The 24,135-nt window shown below is 40.5% G+C and overlaps 1 protein-coding gene across 1 annotated transcript in view; it reads left to right on the top strand.

The window, feature by feature from the left end:
* LOC112242105 (uncharacterized protein C8orf34 homolog) overlaps positions 1–24,135 on the top strand; it is a 163,851-nt gene that overhangs the window by 24,949 nt on the left and 114,767 nt on the right. Inside the window, exons 2-5 of the mRNA XM_042298624.1 lie at positions 8,723–8,867; positions 9,518–9,646; positions 20,485–20,595; positions 23,396–23,424. Of these exons, the coding sequence (XP_042154558.1) occupies positions 8,723–8,867; positions 9,518–9,646; positions 20,485–20,595; positions 23,396–23,424 (414 nt within the window). The remainder of the gene's footprint in view (positions 1–8,722; positions 8,868–9,517; positions 9,647–20,484; positions 20,596–23,395; positions 23,425–24,135) is intronic.

Here is a 24,135-nt window from a genome sequence, read left to right as displayed (position 1 = left end):
TGTATTGTTATATTGCTTTTCCAGCCTGATTGCTGTGTTCTCTCGCTATGGTCCCCCAGTTTTCCCCTCTTCCATCCCATTTCCCCTTCTATTCTCCTGCTGACTCAGACTCCTCTCCTCCATCCCATTTCCCCTTCTCTTCTCCTGCTGACTCAGACTCCTCTCCTCCATCCCATTTCCCCTTCTCTTCTCCTGCTGACTCAGACTCCTCTCCTCCATCCCATTTCCCCTTCTCTTCTCCTGCTGACTCAGACTCCTCTCCTCCATCCTCCACTAGAACAGAGACATTCATCACTCGTTCATTCTTCTTCTTCTTCTTCTCCTCCACATCCCCTGTTCCTTGTCCCCTGTCCCCTGTACCTTCAATCTCTTCAATTATTAAAGCTACTTTAGTGCGACAGCAACATTTAGCAACAACGACACAGTCTTGGTGAGGAGAATAAACGAGTGATGAGAGAAAGAGAGAGGGAGTGAGTGTCCCTTTAGGAGTCTTTGAGAGCTGGGTAGGACAGTGGTCTCTTTCTCTCTCTCTCTCTGTCTCTCTCTCTAACTCCCCTCTCTCTCGTCTTACATCTCTCACTCTCTCTCTCTACCTCCCCTCTCTCTCTCTTCTTCCATCTCTCTCTCTCACTCTCTCTCTCTACCTCCCCTCTCTCTCTCTTCTTCCATCTCTCTCTCTCTCTCTCTCTCTCTCTCTCATCCTCTGTCTCTTTCCATCTCTCTCCCCCCTTTTCCATCACTCTCTCAGCTTCTCTATTAGTGACACCAGGCTTCTAGAGCTATCGGTCACACACATCACCATGGTTACTATGTTTAACACACATCACCATGGTTACTATGTTTAACACACATCACCATGGTTACTATGTTGAACACACATCACCATGGTTACTATGTTTAACACACACACATCACCATGGTTACTATATTTTAACACACGCATCACCATGGTTACTATGTTTAGCACACACATCACCATGGTTACTCTGTTTAACTACACACATCACCATGGTTACTATGTTTAATACACACATCGCCATGGTTACTCTGTTTAATACACACATCACCATGGTTACTATGTTTAACACACACATCGCCATGGCTACTATGTTTAACCCACACAGCGCCATGGTTACTATGTTTAACACACATCCCATGGTTACTATGTTTAACCTACATCGCCATGGTTACAATGTTTAGCACACACATCGCCATGGTTACTATGTGACACATCGCCATGGTTACTATGTTTAGCGCACACATCGCCATGGTTACTATGTTTAGCACACATCACCATGGTTACTATGTTTAACACACATCACCATGGTTACTATGTTGAACACACATCACCATGGTTACTATGTTTAACACACACACATCACCATGGTTACTATGTTTTAACACACACATCACCATGGTTACTATGTTTAGCACACACATCACCATGGTTACTCTGTTTAATACACACATCACCATGGTTACTATGTTTAATACACACATCACCATGGTTACTCTGTTTAATACACACATCACCATGGTTACTATGTTTAACACACACATCGCCATGGCTACTATGTTTAACCCACACAGCGCCATGGTTACTATGTTTAACACACATCGCCATGGTTACTATGTTTAACCTACATCGCCATGGTTACTATGTTTAGCACACACATCGCCATGGTTACTATGCTTAACACATCGCAATGGTTACTATGTTTAGCGCACACATCGCCATGGTTACTATGTTTAGCACACATCGCCATGGTTACTATGTTTAGCACACAGATACATACATACATACACCATTTAAACTGAAACATGTCGTAGGCTGTCATTCACCATCTGTGGTTTCCAAGAAGTCCTCCATTGTGATTCATGAAAACACACACATACATACTCTGGCTCTCTGCAAAGACGTTTACTCCTCAGGTACCCTGGGATATTTATGAACACGCTGCTCTTTTGGCTTCCTGAATGTGTTTTTGTGACAACACACTGTTTGTTTGGCTTCCTGAATGTGTTTTTGTGACAACACACTGTTTGTTTGGCTTCCTGAATGTGTTTGTCTGACAACACACTGTTTGTTTGGCTTCCTGAATGTGTTTGTGTGACAACACACTGTTTGTTTGGCTTCCTGAACAAACCCTTCAATTACAGCTGTTACTTTATAGACCTCCTGATGATAGGCTAGTTTAATTACACACACACACACACACACACACACACACACACACACACACACACACACACACACACACACACACACACACACACACAACCCACCAGAGATATATACACACACACACACACAGCCCACCAGAGATATATACACACACACACACACACACACACACACACACACACACACACACACACACACACACACAGACTACCCACCAGATAAACAACAGCTGGTGCACGAAATCTAAGGAAATCTCTAGGTTTTGCTCACCTAAAGTAGAGTATATTGTGATAAATTGCAGGCCACACTACTTGCTTAGAGAGTTCTCAGCTACACTTTTTGTGGCTGTTTATTCACCACCACAGACAGATGCTGGAACTAAGACCACACTCAGTCAGCTGTATAAGGAAATAAGCAAACAGGAAACCACTCACCCAGAGGCGGCGCTCCTAGTGGCCGGAGACTTTAATGCAGGGAAACTTAAATCAGTTCAACCAGATCTAAATCAACATGTTAAATGTGCAACCAGATGGAAAACAAATTCTAGACCACCTTTACTCCACACACAGAGACGCATATAAATCTCTCCCTCACCCTCCATTTGGAAAATCCGACCACAACTCTATCCTCCTGATTCCTGCTTACAAGCAAAAATTAAACCTGGAAGCACCAGTGACTCGGTCTATAAAAAAGTGGTCAGATGAAGCAGATGCTAAACTACAGGACTGTTTTGCACAGACTGGAACATGTTCCGGGATTCTTCAGATGACATTGAGGAATACACCACGTCAGTCACTGGCTTTATCAATAAGTGCATCGAGGACGTCATCCCCACAGTGACTGTTCGCACATACCCCAACCAGAAACCATGGATTACAGGCAACATTTGCACTGCGCTAAAGGGTAGAGCTGCCGCTTTCAGGGTGGGGGACTCTAACCCGGAAGCTTACAAGAAATCCCGCTATGACCTGCGACGAACCATCAAACAGGCAAAGCATCAATACAGGGCTAAGATTGACTCATACTACACCGGCTCTGACGCTCGTCGGATGTGGCAGGGCTTGCAAACTATTACAGACTACAAAGGGAAACCCAGATGTGAGCTGCCCAGTGACACGAGCCTACCGGACGAGCTAAAGCACTTCTATGCTCGCTTCGAGGCAAGCAACTCTGAGGCATGTATGAGAGCATCAGCTGTTCCGGATGACTGTGTGATTATGCGCTCCTCAGCCAATGTGATTAAGACAGGTCAACAGGACCAGATGGATTACCAGGACGTGTGGTCCGGGCATGTGCTGACCAACTGGCAGGTGTCTTCACTGACATTTTCAACATGTCCCTGATTGAGTCTGTAATACCAACATGTTTCAAGCAGACCACCATAGTCCCTGTGCCCAAGAACACAAAGGCAACAGGCCTATATGACTACAGACCCGTAGCACTCACGTCTGTAGCCATGAAGTGCTTTGAAAGGCTGGTCATGGCTCACATCAACACCATTATCCCAGAAACCCTAGACCCACTCCAATTTGCATACCACCCAAACAGATCCACAGATGATGCAATCTCTATTGCACTCCACACTGCCCTTTCCCATCTGGACAAAAGGAACACCTATGTATGAATGCTATTCATTGACGACCTGGGACCTAACAACCTGGGACCTAACACCTCCCTCTGCAACTGGATCCTGGACTTCCTGACAGGCCGCCCCCATGTGGTAAGGGTAGGTAACAACACATCTGCCATGCTGATCCTCAACACTGGAGCCCCCCAGGGGTGCGTGCTCAGTCCCCTCCTGTACTCCCTTTTCACCCACGAATGCATGGACAAGCAGGACTCCAACACCATCATTAAGTTTGCAGACGACACAACAGTGGAAGGAGGTCAGAGACCTGGCCAGGTGGTGCCAGAATAACAACCTATCCCTCAACATAACCAAGACTAAGGAGATGATTGTGGACTACAGGAAAAGGAGCACCGAGCACGTCCCCATTCTCATCAACGGGGCAGTAGTGGAGCAGGTTGAGAGCTTCAAATTACTTGGTGTCCACATCAACAATAAACTAGAATGGTCAAAACACACCAAGACAGTCGTGAAGAGGGCATGACAAAGCCTATTCAAATCAAATCAAATCAAATGTATTTATATAGCCCTTCGTACATCAGCTGATATCTCAAAGTGCTGTACAGAAACCCAGCCTAAAACCCCAAACAGCAAGCAATGCAGGTGTAGAAGCACGGTGGCTAGGAAAAACTCCCTAGAAAGGCCAAAACCTAGGAAGAAACCTAGAGAGGAACCAGGCTATGTGGGGTGGCCAGTCCTCTTCTGGCTGTGCCGGGTGGAGATTATAACAGAACATGGCCAAGATGTTCAAATGTTCATAAATGACCAGCATGGTCCAATAATAATAAGGCAGAACAGTTGAAACTGGAGCAGCAGCACGGCCAGGTGGACTGGGGACAGCAAGGAGCCATCATGTCAGGTAGTCCTGAGGCATGGTCCTAGGGCTCAGGTCCTCCGAGAGAGAGAAAGAAAGAGAGAAAGAGAGGATTAGAGAGAGCACACTTAAATTCACACAGGACACCGAATAGGACAGGAGAAGTACTCCAGATATAACAAACTGACCCTAGCCCCCCGACCCATAAACTACTGCAGCATAAATACTGGAGGCTGAGACAGGAGGGGTCAGGAGACACTGTATTCCCCCTCAGAAAACTAAAAAGATTTGGCATGGGTCCTGAGATCCTCAAAAGGTTCTACAGCTGCCACATCGAGAGCATCCTGACCGGTTGCATCACTGCCTGGTACGGCAACTGCTCGGCCTCCAACTGTAAGGCACTACAGAGGGTAGTGCGTACGGCCCAATACCTCACTGGGGCTAAGCTGCCTGCCATCCAGGACCTCTACACTAGGCGGTATCAGAGGAAGGCCCTAAAAAGACCCCAGCCACCCCAGTCATAGACTGTCCTCTCTACAATCGCATGGCAAGCGGTACCGGAGTGCCAAGTCTAGGACCAAAAGGCTTCTCAACAGTTATAACCCCCAATCCATAACACTTCTCAACAGGTAACCAATGGTTACCTGGACTATTTACATTGTGTGCCTCCCTCCCCCAACCCCTCTTTTACACTTCTGCTACTCTCTGTTTATCATATATGCACAGCTACTTTAACGATACCTACACGTACATACTTCCTCAATCAGCCTGACTAACCGGTGTCTGTATATAGCCTTGCTACTCTTATTTTCAAGTGTCTTTTTACTGTTGTTTTATTTCTTAACTTACCTACACACACACACACACACACACACACACACACACACACACACACACACACACACACACACACACACACACACTACCCACCAGAGCTACTATACTCCACTTTTTAACTGTTCCATCTCAGCTTTGTTAGTGGGTTTATAACTGTGTGCTGCTCGTGCTGTAAAAATTAACTTCAGAAGTTACCTGACAGACTGTGTTTTAACGGTGTTAGTAGCTAAATCATCCAATCTGTAAAGATTCACTTCAGCAGCAGGGGAATGTGGCTCGTCATGGGGTTTCCTCAGCAATGAAGCTCTTCACAAGACATCCCCTTTAAGAGGCAGGATAGGGAGTCTTTGGAAATTGAATTTGTAAGGTGTAAACCCCCCCTCCCTCCCAACCCCTCTCTCTCATTCTCTCTCTCTCTTGTGTGCTCTGTCGCTGTTTTCTCTCTCTCTCTCTCTCGTGCTCTGTTGCTGTTTTCTCTCTCTCTCTCTCTCTCTCTCTCTCTCTCTCTCTTGTGTGCTCTGTCGCTGTTTTCTCTCTCTCTCTCTTGTGTGCTCTGTCGCTGTTTTCTCTCTCTCTCTCTCTCTCTCTCTCTCTCTCTCTCTCTCAGTTTTACCTACAGTGTGCTGAGAACCATTAATTAACAGCATTCTGATTCTACTCTGTTTTCTCCCATGCTGGTTGAAACAACCTGGAAAAGGTGTATTCTGTGATAAGGGATTTTATTTCCTCAGCAGTCTTTCTTGTTAAAGACATCACAAAAGTTATTTTGTATTGTCTGTAACCATTCCTTTAATAGCATCCTGATATCCCACATGCTGGTTAAAACCTCTTGAGGCTAGGGGGCAGTATTTTGATGTTTGGATGAAAAACGTGCCCAAAGTAAACTGCCTATTTCTCAGGCCCAGAAGCTAGAATATGCATATACTTCTCAGATTAGGATAGAAAACACTTTAAAGTTTCCAAAACTGTCAAAATATTGTCTGTGAGTATAACAGAACTGATATTGAAGGCGAAAACCTGAGGACAATCCAGCCAGGATGTGTTGTTTTTCCTGAAAGCTCTCTGTTCCATAGCCTGCCTTCGCTCCATTTAAAGGGATATCAACCACATTCCTTTTCCTATGGCTTCCCCATGGTGTGAACAGTCTTTAGACATAGTTTCAGGCTTTTATTCTGAAAAATGAGCGAGAATGATCACATCGCGTCAGTCAGATTTGTGCATGCGCGGGCGCCGGGAGCGAGACCTTTTCTTTCTCTCTTCTATTGAAAAGGCCGTCCGGTTGAAATATTCGATTATTTATTGTAAAAACAACCTAAGGAAGGATTATAAGAAACGTTTGACATGTTTCTACGAACTTTACGGATACTATTTGGAATTTTCTTCTGCCCATCATGACCGCACTGTGGACTACTGAACAAAACACGCCAACCAAATGGAGGTTTTTGGATATAAAGAGAATCTTTATCGAACAAAACTAACATTTATTGTGTAACTTTGAGTCTCGTGAGTGCAAACATACGAAGATCATCAAAGGTAAGTGATTAATTGTATTGCTTTTCTGACTTTCGTGACCAATCTACTTTATCGCATGGTTTGCTTTCACCGTAAAGCTTTTTAAAAATCTGACACGCCGGCTGGATTAAAAAACAAGTTAAGCTGTGTTTTGGTGTATTGCACTTGTGATTTCGTGAAAATTAAATATTTTTTGTAATTTAATTTGAATTTGGCGCTCTGCAATTCACCGGATGTTGACGAAAATGATCCCGCTAACGGGATCTGTGTGGCAAGAGTTAAGACACATAGGCTACTGGACTCTTCTGCTGCTGCTACTGTTGCAGAGAACCACTCTATTTTCCCCAGTGCTGGTTGAGACCACAGAGATCCTGTAATTCACTATTGTTGTATTTAATTGTGCGGTTGAGACAGGCTACTGCTGCTGAGAACCGTTGTTTCACTGCACTCCGATTCCACTCTATTTAAGGATTGAGCGCCAGACAGTCACTAAGGCCAGGCAGGCAGGAATATCCCCCTGACCAATTACCGAATTGCTTCTCTCTTCATACTGTATAGAACTGACAAGACTAGGATAGCTGACTAAGAAACTGTACAGAACAGACAAGACTAGGATAGCTGACTAAGATACTCTATAGAACAGACAAGACTAGGATAGCTGACTAAGATACTGTATAGAACAGACAAGACTAGGATAGCTGACTAAGATACTGTATAGAACTGACAAGACTAGGATAGCTGACTAAGAAACTGTACAGAACAGACAAGACTAGGATAGCTGACTAAGATACTCTATAGAACAGACAAGACTAGGATAGCTGACTAAGATACTGTATAGAACAGACAAGAAAAGGATAGCTGACGAAAGGATAGCTGACGAACGTACTGTATACTGTAACACAGACAAGACTAGGATAGCTGACTAACTTACTGTATAGAACTGACAAGACTAGGATAGCTGACTAAGATACCTCTCCGCCTCTCCCCTCTCTCTTTACCTCTCCCCCTCTCTCTTTACCTCTCCCCTCTCCCCTCTCTCTTTACATCTCCCCCTCTCCCTCTCTCTTTACCTCTCTCTCTTTTACCTCTCCCCCTCTCCCCTCTCTCTTTACCTCTCTCTCTCTTTACCTCTCCCCTCTCCCCTCTCTCTTTACCTCTCTCTCTCTCTTTACCTCTCCCCTCTCCCCTCTCTCTTTACCTCTCTCTCTTTACCTCTCCCCATCCCCTCTCTCTTTACCTCTCTCTTACCTCTCCCCTTTACCTCTCCCCCTCTCTCTTTACCTCTCTCTCTCTTTACCTCTCCCCATCTCTGCTCTCTCTCTCTTTACCTCTCCCCCTCTCCCCTCTCTCTTTACCTCTCTCTCTCTTCTCCCCTCTCCCCATCTCTGCTCTCTCTCTTTACCTCTCCCCACCTTCCTCGGTCCCTCTTTCTGACGTGTCTCTTTTCTGCCCCCTCTCCCCATGATGGCCATCTTTGCTCAGACTCCCTTTACCACCCCCCCCTTCCTCGGTCCCTCTTTCTGACGTGTCTCTGTTCTGCCGTTCATGCTAGGAGATGATGGCCAGTCTGATCAGCCAGACCCCAGACCACCCTCTTCTTCCTCGGTCCCTCTTTCTGACGTGTCTCTGTTCTGCTGTTCCTGCTAGGAGATGATGGCCAGTCTGATCAGTCAGACCCCAGACCACCCTCTCCCCCTCTTCCTCGGTCCCTCTTTCTGACGTGTCTCTGTTCTGCCGTTCCTGCTAGGAGATGATGGCCAGTCTGATCAGCCAGACCCCAGACCACCCTGTCCCCTTTCTCATCAGTCACCTGCAGACCAAGCCAGGCAGCCCCGGCAAGCTACACAGAACACTGCCGGGCTCCGCCGCTCTGTGGGCCCAGAGCGATGCAGGTAGGAGCGCAGACACAGATGCATGTACACGTACACGCCTACACTCAGAAGCTCACGTAAACTCACAGAGCATGCACATGTGAGCAATCGTGTACACACATACGCAGTACACGCAAACAGTGTTGTTATAACTAACCTTGTTAGTAATGAGGTTCTATAGAGACGGGACACACAATTTAGTCCCATTCAAAATCCTATTTCTCCTAACCAATAACCCTTACCCTAACCTAACCTTAACCCCAAAACCTAACCTTAACCCTAAACCTAAACCTAGCTCCTAATCCTAAACCTAAACCTAAGTCTAACACTAATTCTAACCTTAACCCTAAACCTAAACCTAGCTCCTAATCCTAAACCTAAGTCTAACACTAATTCTAACCTTAACCCTAAACCTAGCTCCTAATCCTAAACCTTAACCTATACCTAATTCTAACACTAATTTTAACCTTAACCCTAAATCCCCTAAAAATAGCATTTGATCTTGTGGGGACCAACAAAATGTCCCCAGTTGGTGAAATGTGTGTTTGTTTACTGTTCTTGTGGGGACTTCTGGTCCTCACACAAATATAGTTAAACATGTCCACACAAACACACACATTCCTAGTCATTGTGTGTACTACTGTCCCCGCGGTACCTTCTTCTCTCAGCAGAGAGTAAAGGAGGTCCTGACTTCAGGAGTTACCAGAAGCCCTGGCAGATCCACCCGAACAAACCCAAGAAATCCAAGAGTGACCTGGCAGTGTCTAACATCTCCCTTCCTTCAGCAGAATCTAAGTCCTGTGAGTATAGTATATATATACTATATATACCATATCTACTATATCTACTATATATACCATATCTACTATATCTACTATATATACTATATATACCATATCTACTATATCTACTATATATACTATATCTACTATATATACTATATCTACTATATATACTATATCTACTATATGTACTATATCTACTATATATACTATATCTACTATATCTACTATATCTACTATATATACCATATCTACTATATCTACTATATATACTATATCTACTATATATACTATATCTATATCTACTATATATACCATATCTACCATATATATATCTACTATATCTACTATATATATATACTATATCTACTATATCTACTATATCTACCATATCTACTATATCTACTATATCTACTATATCTACTATATATATCTACTATCTACTATATATACTATATCTACTATATCTACTATATACTACTATATATATCTATATATCTACTATATATACCATATCTACTATATCTACTATATATACCATATCTACTATATCTACTATATATACTATATATACTATATCTACTATATCTACTATATATACTATATCTACTATATATACTATATCTACTATATATACTATATCTACTATATCTACTATATATACTATATCTACTATATATACTATATCTACTATATATACTGTATCTACTATATGTACTATATCTACTATATCTACTATATATACTGTATCTACTATATCTACTATATCTACTATATATACCATATCTACTATATCTACCATATATACTATATCTACTATATATACTATATCTACTATATCTACTATATATACTATATCTACTATATCTACTATATCTACTATATCTACTATATCTACTATATCTACTATATCTACTATATATACCATATCTACTATATCTACTATATATACCATATCTACTATATCTACTATATATACTATATCTACTATATATACCATATCTACTATATATACTATATCTACTATATATACCATATCTACTATATCTACTATATATACCATATCTACTATATCTACTATATATACCATATCTACTATATCTACTATATATACCATATCTACTATATCTACTATATATACCATATCTACTATATCTACCATATCTACTATATCTACTATATATACCATATCTACCATATCTACTATATCTACTGTATATACTATATCTACTATATCTACTATATATACTATATCTACTATATATACTATATCTACTATATATACTATATCTACTATATGTACTATATATACTATATCTACTATATATACTGTATCTACTATATGTACTATATCTACTATATATACTATATATACCGTATCTACTATATCTACTATATATACTATATCTACTATATATACTATATCTACTATATATACTGTATCTACTATATGTACTATATCTACTATATATACCGTATCTACTATATCTACTATATATACTGTATCTACTATATATATACTATATCTACTATATCTACTCTATCTACTCTATCTACTATATCTACTATATCTACTATATATACCATATCTACTATATATACCATATCTACTATATCTACTATACTATATCTACTATATCTACTATATCTACTATATATACTATATCTACTATATCTACTATATCTACTATATCTACTATATATACTATATATATCTACTATATATACTATATCTACTATATCTACTATATATACTATATATACCATATCTACTATATCTACTATATATACTATATCTACTATATCTACTATATATACTGTATCTACTATATATATACCATATCTACTATATCTACTATATATACTGTATCTACTATATATACTATATCTACTATATATACCATATCTACTATATCTACTATATACTCTATCTACTATAATCTATCTATCTATATACTATATCTACTATACTATATCTACTATATCTACTATATATACTATATCTACTATATATACTATATCTACTATATCTACTATATCTACTATATATACTATATCTATATCTACTATATATACCATATCTACTATATCTACTATATCTACTACATATACCATATCTACTATATATGCTATATATCTATATATCTACTATATATACTATATCTACTATATCTACTATATATATATATACTATATATACTATATCTACTATATACTACTATATCTACTATATATACTATCTACCATATCTACTATATATACTATACCTACTATATCTACTATATCTACTATATATACTATATACCATATCTACTATATCTACTGTATATACTATATCTACTATATCTACTACATATACCATATCTACTATATATACTATATACTACTACTATATCTACTACTATATCTACTATATCTATATATATATATCTACTATATCTACTCTATATATATCTACTATATATACTCTATCTACTATATCTACTATATATACTATATCTACTATATATACTATATATGCTATATATGCTATATCTACTATATCTACTATATCTACTATATATACTATATCTACTCTATATACTATATCTACTATATCTACTTTATATACTATATACTATATCTACTATATCTACTATATATACTATATATAACTATATCTACTATATCTACTATATATGCTATATATGCTATATCTACTATATATACTATATATACCATATCTACTATATCTACTATATATACTGTATCTACTATATGTACTATATCTACTATATATACTGTATCTACTATATCTACTATATATACTATATCTACTCTATCTACTATATCTACTATATATACTATATCTACTATATATACCATATCTACTATATATACCATATCTACTATATCTACTATATCTACTATATATACCATATCTACTATATCTACCATATATACTCTATCTACTCTATCTAATCTATCTACTCTATCTACTATATATACTATATCTACTATACTATATCTACTATATCTACTATATATACTATATCTACTATATATACTATATCTACTATACTATATCTACTATATATACTATATATACTATATCTACTATATCTACTATATATACTATATCTACTATACTATATCTACTATATCTACTATATATACTATATCTACTATACTATATCTACTATATCTACTCTATCTACTCTATCTACTATATATACTATACTATATCTACTATATATACTATACTATATCTACTATATATACTATACTATATCTACTATATATACTATACTATATCTACTATATATACTATACTATATCTACTATATCTACTCTATCTACTCTATCTACTATATATACTATACTATATCTACTATATATACTATATCTACTCTATCTACTCTATCTACTATATATACTATACTATATCTACTATATATACTATATATACTATATCTACTATATCTACTATATCTACTATACTATATCTACTATATATACTATACTATATCTACTATATATACTATACTATATCTACTATATATACTATATATACTATATATACTATATCTACAGTGTGTCATGATAGAATGTTGTTATGTTGTTAAAATGGCACCTCCATTAGTCCTCTCCGTTCCTCTGTCATTACCAATGAATGTTGTCAGCTAATGATGTGGCCGGTACCTATCCTCTACTCCCGCCAGAAACCCCAGAACTCGGCATGATAACAGATGGTAAATTAAACCAATTAAACCTGTTGAACCTAGGGTTCGGGTGCAACAGATTACAGCAGAGTTTTGATTGCAGCCTTTAGTATTGATACTTGTTGTACGCCAATGATTCGCCTCATTGGTTTCAATCTCCCCCCTTTTAATTGGACTTCATTTCCCATTAAATTAGTCATGGTTTATTGTCCAATGGGCCAGTGCCAGATGAGTACGCTAGTCAAGACTCTATCGCACAGAACTGGGGACAGACTGAATGAAGGGTGATGTAATGAGGTTCTATAGATAACTGGGGACAGACTGAATGAAGGGTGATGTAATGAGGTTCTATAGATAACTGGGGACGGGATGTAATGAGGTTCTATAGATAACTGGGGACAGACTGAATGAAGGGTGATGTAACGAGGTTCTATAGATAACTGGGGACAGACTGAATGAAGGGTGATGTAATGAGGTTCTATAGATAACTGGGGACAGACTGAATGAAGGGGATGTAATGAGGTTCTATAGATAACTGGGGACAGACTGAATGAAGGGTGATGTAATGAGGTTCTATAGATAACTGGGGACAGACTGAATGAAGGGTGATGTAATGAGGTTCTATAGATAACTGGGGACGGGATGTAATGAGGTTCTATAGATAACTGGGGACAGACTGAATGAAGGGGGATGTAACGAGGTTCTATAGATAACTGGGGACAGACTGAATGAAGGGTGATGTAATGAGGTTCTATAGATAACTGGGGACATGACTGAATAGAAACTGGGGACAGACTGAATGAAGGGGGATGTAACGAGGTTCTATAGATAACTGGGGACAGACTGAATGAAGGGTGATGTAATGAGGTTCTATAGATAACTGGGGACATGACTGAATAGATAACTGGGGACAGACTGATGAAGGGGGATAATGAGGTTCTATAGATAACTGGGGACAGACTGAATGAAGGGTGATGTAATGAGGTTCTATAGATAACTGGGGACAGACTGAATGAAGGGGGATGTAATGAGGTTCTATAGATAACTGGGGACAGACTGAATGAAGGGGGATGTAATGAGGTTCTATAGATAACTGGGGACAGACTGAATGAAGGGGGATGTAATGAGGTTCTATAGATAACTGGGGACAGACTGAATGAAGGGTGATGTAATGAGGTTCTATAGATAACTGGAGACAGACTGAATGAAGGGGATGTAACGAGGTTCTATAGATAACTGGGGACAGACTGAATGAAGGGTGATGTAACGAGGTTCTATAGATAACTGGGGACAGACTGAATGAAGGTGATGTAACGGACTATAGATAACTGGGGACAGACTGAATGAAGGGTGATGCTGAGGTTCTATAGATAACACAGACTGAATGAAGGGGGATGTAATGAGGTTCCTAGATAACCAGACTGAATGAAGGGTGATGTAACTGAGCTATAGATAACTGGGGACAGACTGAATGAAGGGGATGTAATGAGGTTCTCAGAAACTGGGGACAGACTGAATGAAGGGTGATGTAACATATTCTATAGATAACTGACACCCTTGGACAGACTGAATGAAGGGTGATGTAATGAGGTTCTAAGATAACTGGGGACGGGATGTAATGCTATAGATAACTGGGGACAGACTGAATGAAGGGTGATAACTATCTGACAACTGAATGAATGAAGGGTGATGAATGAGGTTCTATAGATAACTGGGGGATAACTGGGGACAGACTGAATGAAGGGTGATGTAACCAAGGTTCTATAGATAACTGGGGACAGACTGAATGAAGGGGGATGTAATGAGGTTCTATAGATAACTGGGGACAGACTGAATGAAGGGTGATGTAACGAGGTTCTATAGATAACTGGGGACAGACTGAATGAAGGGGATGTAATGAGGTTCTATAGATAACTGGGGACAGACTGAATGAAGGGTGATGTAACGAGGTTCTATAGATAACTGGGGACAGACTGAATGAAGGGTGATGTAATGAGGTTCTATAGATAACTGGGGACGGGATGTAATGAGGTTCTATAGATAACTGGGGACAGACTGAATGAATCAGGTTCTATAGATAACTGGGGACAGACTGAATGAAGTGGTGATGTAATGAGGTTCTATAGATAACTGGGGACGGGATGTAATGAGGTTCTATAGATAACTGGGGACAGACTGAATGAAGGGGATGTAACAGGTTCTATAGATAACTGGGGACAGACTGAATGAAGGGTGATGATTGAGGTTCTATAGATAACTGGGGACGGGATGTAATGAGGTTCTATAGATAACTGGAACAGACTGAATGAAGGGGGATGTAACGAGGTTCTATAGATAACTGGGGACAGACTGAATGAAGGGTGATGTAATGAGGTTCTATAGATAACTGGGGACAGACTGAATGAAGGGGGATGTAATGAGGTTCTATAGATAACTGAGGACAGACTGAATGAAGGGGATGTAATGAGGTTCTATAGATAACTGGGGACAGACTGAATGAAGGGGGATGTAATGATTCTATAGATAACTGGGGACAGACTGAATGAAGGGTGATGTAATGAGGTTCTATAGATAACTGGAGACAGACTGAATGAAGGGGATGTAAAGGTTCTATAGATAACTGGGGACAGACTGAATGAAGGGTGATGTAACGAGGTTCTATAGATAACTGGGGACAGACTGAATGAAGGGTGATGTAACGAGGTTCTATAGATAACTGGGGACAGACTGAATGAAGGGTGATGTAATGAGGTTCTATAGATAACTGGGGACAGACTGAATGAAGGGGATGCCTGAGGTTCTATAGATAACTCATCAGACTGAATGAAGGGTGATGTAACGAGGTTCTGTAGATAACTGGGACAGACTGAATGAAGGGGATGTAATGAGGTTCTATAGATAACTGGCCATCAGACTGAATGAAGGGTGATGTAACAGGTTCTATAGATAACTGGGGACAGACTGAATGAAGGGTGATGTAATGAGGTTCTATAGATAACTGGGGACGGGATGTAATGAGGTTCTTAGATAACTGGGGACAGACTGAATGAAGGGTGATGTAAATATTCTATAGATAACTTAAACTGAATGAAGGGTGATGTAATGAGGTTCTATAGATAACTGGGGGATAACTGGGGACATCTGAATGAAGGGTGATGTAATAGGTTCTATAGATAACTGGGGACAGACTGAATGAAGGGGATGTAATGAGGTTCTATAGATAACTGGGGACAGACTGAATGAAGGGTGATGTAACTCAGGTTCTATAGATAACTGGGGACAGACTGAATGAAGGGGATGTAATGAGGTTCTACTAGATAACTGGGGACAGACTGAATGAAGGGTGATGTAACGAGGTTCTATAGATAACTGGGGACAGACTGAATGAAGGGTGATGTAATGAGGTTCTATAGATAACTGGGGACTGGATGTAATGAGACTATAGATAACTGGGGACAGACTGAATGAAGGGTGATGTAACGAGGTTCTATAGATAACTGGGGACATTGAATGAAGGGTGATGAACGAGGTTCTATAGATAACTGGGGACAGACTGAATGAACATGTAATGAGGTTCTATAGATAACTGGGGACAGACTGAATGAAGGGGATTTGATTCTATAGATAACTGGGGACAGACTGAATGAAGGGGGATGTAATGAGGTTCTATAGATAACTGGGGATAACAGACTGAATGAAGGGGGATGTAATGAGGTTCTATAGATAACTGGGGACAGACTGAATGAAGGGTGATGTAACGAGGTTCTATAGATAACTGGGGACAGACTGAATGAAGGGTGATGTAACGAGGTTCTATAGATAACTGGGGACAGACTGAATGAAGGGTGATGTAACGAGGTTCTATAGATAACTGGGGACAGACTGAATGAAGGGTGATGTAACGAGGTTCTATAGATAACTGGGGACAGACTGAATGAAGGGGGATGTAATGGACTCATAGGTTGGGTCAAATGGAGAGAGAGATGAAGTGGTTAGAGAGGGAGGGGAAGGAGAGAGATGGGGGGAGGAGACGGCGATAGTGGAAAGAGAGAGAGATAGAAGGTGTGAGGCACAGCGAGAGATAGAGAGAGACAGATAGAGAAATATGGGAGTGGAAGGAGGGAGGAGGGGGAGGAGGGGAAGGAGTGGAAGGAGGGAGGAGTGGAAGGAGGGAGGAGGGGGAGGAGGGGAAGGAGTGGAAGGAGGGAGGAGGGGCAGAAACTTCAATAATTCAGCATTGCTCTCATTCTCATGCCAGTTCCAGTCTATTTCAGGCTGTGGTCAGACCATCACTCACAATCAGGAGGAAATGAAAGAGAGGACGTGTGTCTCCTCTGGCTGCTTCTCCCTGCCCCTCTCTCTCTCTCTCTCTTTGTTCCTTAAAGCTTTGTCAGTCTGGCAAAATACATGAAACAAGAGCTGTGCTCTTCGCAAAGCTGCACCAGAACATAATGGGCTTATATACTTAGTATTCAGTTCGTCATTTAGAGGATTTTTTTGTTTTCTGTAACAAACCGACCTGTAAACAAAGAAACAAAAATTCTAAAGGAAAAGTTCTAATGGAAGACAACAGTAAAATGAGAGTTCTTTGCCATGAAATAAAATGTTCTTTTCAGTAGGTATCTCTCCTTACCTTCTCTGTTGGTATATAATCAAACCCACGATCCTGGCATTGCAAGTGCCATGCCCTACTAACTGAGCCACACCTGGACCACAGGATACCCTCCTCCTTCTTGGTCAAATAGTCCAGAGGTGTGTTTTGGGTCATTGTCCTGTTGGAAAAACAAATGATAGTCTCACTAGGCGCAAACTAGATGGGATGGTGTATCACTGCATAATGCTTTGGTGGTCATGCTGGTTAAGTGTGCCTTGAATAAATCACTGACAGTATTTTGGGGGGGGATTTCTTCATTTTTATTATTTTAACGTAGAAAATTGTAAATAGAAAGAAGAAAAAAACCTTGTGTAAATGTGTCAAAAATGTTGACTGGTAGTGCATGTGTTCCACATTCCAAACACAACCATTTCTCAAGGCGATAATTGATTGGATGAGAAGAGATGGTGAGAGGATTTCAATTGTTCTCGTGTCCATATAGGAAGTAACAGGGGTCATAATGGGTTTGAAGCTAGGGCTTCACATGTCTATATCTCCTCATTCATCAATTTGGGTGGCAGAGTAGCCTAGTGGTTAGAGTGTAGAGGTGGTAGGTAGCCTAGTGGTTAGAGTGTAGAGGTGGTAGGTAGCCTAGTGGTTAGAGTGTAGAGGTGGCAGGGTAGCCTAGTGGTTAGAGTGTAGAGGTGGCAGGTAGCCTAGTGGTTAGAGTGTAGAGGTGGCAGGTAGCCTAGTGGTTAGAGTGTAGAGGTGGCAGGTAGCCTAGTGGTTAGAGTGTAGAGGTGGCAGGTAGCCTAGGGGTTAGAGTGTAGAGGTGGCAGGTAGCCTAGTGGTTAGAGTGTAGAGGTGGCAGGTAGCCTAGTGGTTAGAGTGTAGAGGTGGCAGGTCGCCTAGTGGTTAGAGGGTAGAGGTGGCAGGGTAGCCTAGTGGTTAGAGTGTAGAGGTGGCAGGTAGCCTAGGGGTTAGAGTGTAGAGGTGGCAGGTAGCCTAGTGGTTAGAGTGTAGAGGTGGCAGGTAGCCTAGTGGTTAGAGCGGTGGACTAGTAACCGGAAGGTTGCAAGTTCAAATCCCCGATCTGACAAGGTCCAAATCTGTCGTTCTGCCCCTGAACAGGCAGTTAACCCACTGTTCCTAGGCCGTTTTCATTGAAAATATGAAATTGTTCTTAACTGACTTGCCTAGTTCAATAAAGGTAAAATTAAACATCTCAGAACTGGGAGAGACAGAGACCGGTGGACTTTGGTGTGATGATGATGAAGGCTGGATCCTTACCTCTCTTCCTGTTTGACCCATTTTCATCTGTTAATCATGCTAAAGGCCGAAGGGAGACCAGTGGTCCTGGAGAGGGGGATGCATTGACTTTCCTCCAAGCTTTTCCATAAAGAAAACTCCTATTGATGGCTTTGCTTGATTTACGTACTCGACATGACCAAAAGTATGGACACCCGCTCAACAAAATCATAGGCATTAATATGGTGTTGGTTCCCCCTTTGCTGCTATAACAGCCTCCACTCCTCTGGGAAGGCTTTCCACTAGATGTTGGAACATTGCTGCTATAACAGCCTCCACTCTTCTGGGAAGGCTTTCCACTAGATGTTGGAACATTGCTGCTATAACAGCCTCCACTCTTCTGGGAAGGCTTTCCACTAGATGTTGGAACATTGCTGCTATAACAGGCTCCACTCTTCTGGGAAGGCTTTCCACTAGATGTTGGAACATTGCTGCTATAACAGCCTCCATTGATGTATAGTGGGTGTGTAGGTGGTATATATAGGTGGTGTGTAGGTGGTGTATAGGTGGTGTATAGGTGTATAGGTGGTATATATAGGTGGTGTGTAGGTGGTGTATAGGTGGTGTATAGGTGTGTAGGTGGTGTATAGGTGGTGTGTAGGTGATAGATAGGTGCTGGGATGTATAGGTGATAGATAGGGGGTGTATAGGTGGTGTGTAGGGGGTATATAGGTGGTGTGTAGGTGGTATATAGGTGTTGTATAGGTGGTGTGTAGGTGGTGTATAGGTGGTGTATAGGTGTATAGGTGGTGTATAGGTGGTGTATAGGTGGTGTATAGGTGGTGTATAGGTGGTATATATAGGTGGTGTGTAGGTGGTGTATAGGTGGTGTATAGGTGTGTAGGTGGTGTATAGGTGGTGTATAGGGGGTTTGTAGGTGGTGTATAGGGGGTGTGTAGGTGGTGTATAGGTGATGTGTAGGTGATGTGTAGGTGGTGTATAGGTGGTGTATAGGTGGTGTATAGGTGGTCTATAGGTGGTGTATAGGTGATGTAAATGTGGTGTATAGGGGGTGTATAGGTGATAAATAGGTGGTTTATAGGTAGTGTATAGGTGATGTTTAGGTGGTGTATAGGTGGTGTATAGGGGGTTGTGCAGGTGCTGGGATGTATAGGTGGTGTATAGGTGGTGTGTAGGTGATGTATAGGTGGTGTATAGGTATAGATGTATAGGTGATGTGTAGGTGGTGTATAGGTGGTGTATAGGTATAGATGTATAGGTGACGCTGTCCTACCGTTGTGGTTGTGTTTCAGTACCGCGATCTATTGAGCAGCCGTGGTGGGAATGGAGGGAGAGCGGCAACTTCAACCTCATCCTGCAGGAAAGCAAGACGCTGGGCAAGGCTCTGGAGAACCTGTCCCGTAGTGAGTACACTAACTAAACCCTAATACTGTACCCTAAACACTTACTCTAAACCCCAAACACTGATACTGTACCCTAAACCCTCAACCCTAATACTGTACCCTAAACACTTACTCTGAACCCCAAACACTGATACTGTACCCTAAACCCTCAACTCTAATGCTGTACCCTAAACCCTCAACACTAATGCTGTACCCTAAACCCTCAACACTAATACTGTACCCTAAACACTTACTCTGAACCCCAAACACTGATACTGTACCCTAAACCCTCAACCCTAATACTGTACCCTAAACACTTACTCTGAACCCCAAACACTGATACTGTACCCTAAACACTCAACCCTAATGCTGTACCCTAAACACTCAACTCTAATGCAGTACCCTAATCCCTAGCACGAAACCGTAAAGCCTAATAATGTACCCTAATTCCTGAACCCAAGGCTCTGGAGAACCTGTCCTGTAGTGAGTACACAAACTAAACCCTTATTCTGTACCCTAAACACTTACTCTAAACCGCAAACCCTAATACTGTACCCTAAACACTTACTCTAAACCCCAAACCCTAATACTGTACCCTAAACCCTCAACTCTAATGCAGTACCCTAATCCCTAGCACGAAACTGTAAAGCCTAATTATGTACCCTAATTCCTGAACCCAAGGCTCTACAGAACCTGTCCCGTAGTGATGGAGAGAATCCATTCACTATCTCCTGAACCTTAATACATCTCCTAACTCCTGAACCATAATACATCTACTAACTCCTGAACCTTAATACATCTACTAACTCCTGAACCATAATACATCTACTAACTCCTGAACCATAATACATCTACTAACTCCTGAACCTTAATACATCTACTAACTCCTGAACCTTAATACATCTACTAACTCCTGAACCGTAATACTTCTACTAACTCCTGAACCGTAATACTTCTACTAACTCCTGAACCTTGATACATCTACTAACTCCTGAACCTTAATACATCTACTAACTCCTGAACCTTAATACATCTACTAACTCCTGAACCTTAATACATCTACTAACTCCTGAACCTTAATACATCTACTAACTCCTGAACCGTAATACTTCTACTAACTCCTGAACCGTAATACTTCTACTAACTCCTGAACCGTAATACTTCTACTAACTCCTGAACCGTAATACTTCTACTAACTCCTGAACCGTAATACTTCTATTAACTCCTGAACCGTAATACTTCTACTAACTCCTGAACCTTGATACATCTACTAACTCCTGAACCTTAATACATCTACTAACTCCTGAACCGTAATACTTCTACTAACTCCTGAACCTTGATACATCTACTAACTCCTGAACCTTAATACATCTACTAACTCCTGAACCTTAATACATCTACTAACTCCTGAACCTTAATACATCTACTAACTCCTGAACCTTAATACATCTACTAACTCCTGAACCGTAATACTTCTACTAACTCCTGAACCGTAATACTTCTACTAACTCCTGAACCGTAATACTTCTACTAACTCCTGAACCGTAATACTTCTACTAACTCCTGAACCTTGATACATCTACTAACTCCTGAACCTTAATACATCTACTAACTCCTGAACCGTAATACTTCTACTAACTCCTGAACCTTGATACATCTACTAACTCCTGAACCTTAATACATCTACTAACTCCTGAACCGTAATACTTCTACTAACTCCTGAACCTTGATACATCTACTAACTCCTGAACCTTAATACATCTACTAACTCCTGAACCTTAATACATCTACTAACTCCTGAACCTTGATACATCTACTAACTCCTGAACCTTGATACATCTACTAACTCCTGAACCGTAATACTTCTACTAACTCCTAACCGTAATACTTCTACTAACTCCTGAACCTTGATACATCTACTAACTCCTGAACCTTAATACATCTACTAACTCCTGAACCTTAATACATCTACTAACTCCTGAACCTTGATACATCTACTAACTCCTGAACCTTAATACATCTACTAACTCCTGAACCGTAATACTTCTACTAACTCCTGAACCGTAATACTTCTACTAACTCCTGAACCTTGATACATCTACTAACTCCTGAACCTTAATACATCTACTAACTCCTGAACCGTAATACTTCTACTAACTCCTGAACCGTAATACTTCTACTAACTCCTGAACCTTGATACATCTACTAACTCCTGAACCTTAATACATCTACTAACTCCTGAACCTTAATACATCTACTAACTCCTGAACCTTAATACATCTACTAACTCCTGAACCGTAATACTTCTACTAACTCCTGAACCTTAATACATCTACTAACTCCTGAACCTTAATACATCTACTAACTCCTGAACCTTAATACTTCTACTAACTCCTGAACCTTAATACATCTACTAACTCCTGAACCGTAATACATCTACTAACTCCTAACCTTAATACATCTACTAACTCCTGAACCGTAATACTTCTACTAACTCCTGAACCTTAATACATCTACTAACTCCTGAACCTTAATACATCTACTAACTCCTGAACCTTAATACATCTACTAACTCCTGAACCTTAATACATCTACTAACTCCTGAACCTTGATACATCTACTAACTCCTGAACCTTAATACTTCTACTAACTCCTGAACCGTAATACTTCTACTAACTCCTGAACCTTAATACATCTACTAACTCCTGAACCTTAATACATCTACTAACTCCTGAACCTTTGTAAATACAGACTACAGTTTAGTGCATGAAAGTTCCTTGGCATTTTGTCTCCCGCTGATTCACTTTTCTGCTCTTCACAGGTATCGCTGTTTCTGATGAACTTGATCAGGTAACTTCTTACCACTGTAGTCGTGTTTCTTTTTAAATGTACATCATGAAAATGATTGTTTGTTGTTGTTTGTGTGTTTGTGCGCGGTTTCTGTGTGTAGCTCAGTTGGTAGAGCATGTGGTGCTTTCAACACTAGGGTTTGAGGGTTTGATTCCCACGGGAATGTTTGTGTGTGTTTGTGTGTGTGTGTGTGTGCGTGTGTGTGTGAAAATAATGACATGCAACAATCTCATGGGACCGACATTCATCCTGTGAAACTTTAATAAGCTCCTCTTTCCGTAGTATGGAAAAATATCTTTGTTTTATACACTGTCTGGCCCTGGTTCTACCTCAACACAATAATGAGAGAACTCAGTTTGTAGAGAGACAAAATATTTGATTTGATCACTGGGGCCAAGCTTCCTGCCATCCAGGACCTCTATACCAGGTGGTGTCAAAGGAAGGCCCGAAGAATTGTCTAAGACTCCAGTCACCCAAGTCATAGACTGTTCTTTCTGCTACCGAACGGCAAGCGGTACCGGAGCGCCAAGTCGACGTCCAAAAGGCTCCTTGACAGCTTCTACCTCCAAGCCATAAGACTGCTGAACAATTCATCAAATAGCCTCCCAGACTATTAATATTGACCCCCATTTGTTTTTACACTGCTGCTAGTCACTGTTTATTATCTATGCATAGTCACTTTACCCCTACCTATATGTATAAATTACTTCG

The sequence above is a fragment of the Oncorhynchus tshawytscha genome, linkage group LG16 (assembly GCF_018296145.1).
Source record: "Oncorhynchus tshawytscha isolate Ot180627B linkage group LG16, Otsh_v2.0, whole genome shotgun sequence".
NCBI lineage: Eukaryota > Metazoa > Chordata > Actinopteri > Salmoniformes > Salmonidae > Oncorhynchus > Oncorhynchus tshawytscha.
Note: the sequence above shows the minus strand (reverse complement) of the source record. Positions and strands in the feature narration are given on the sequence as shown.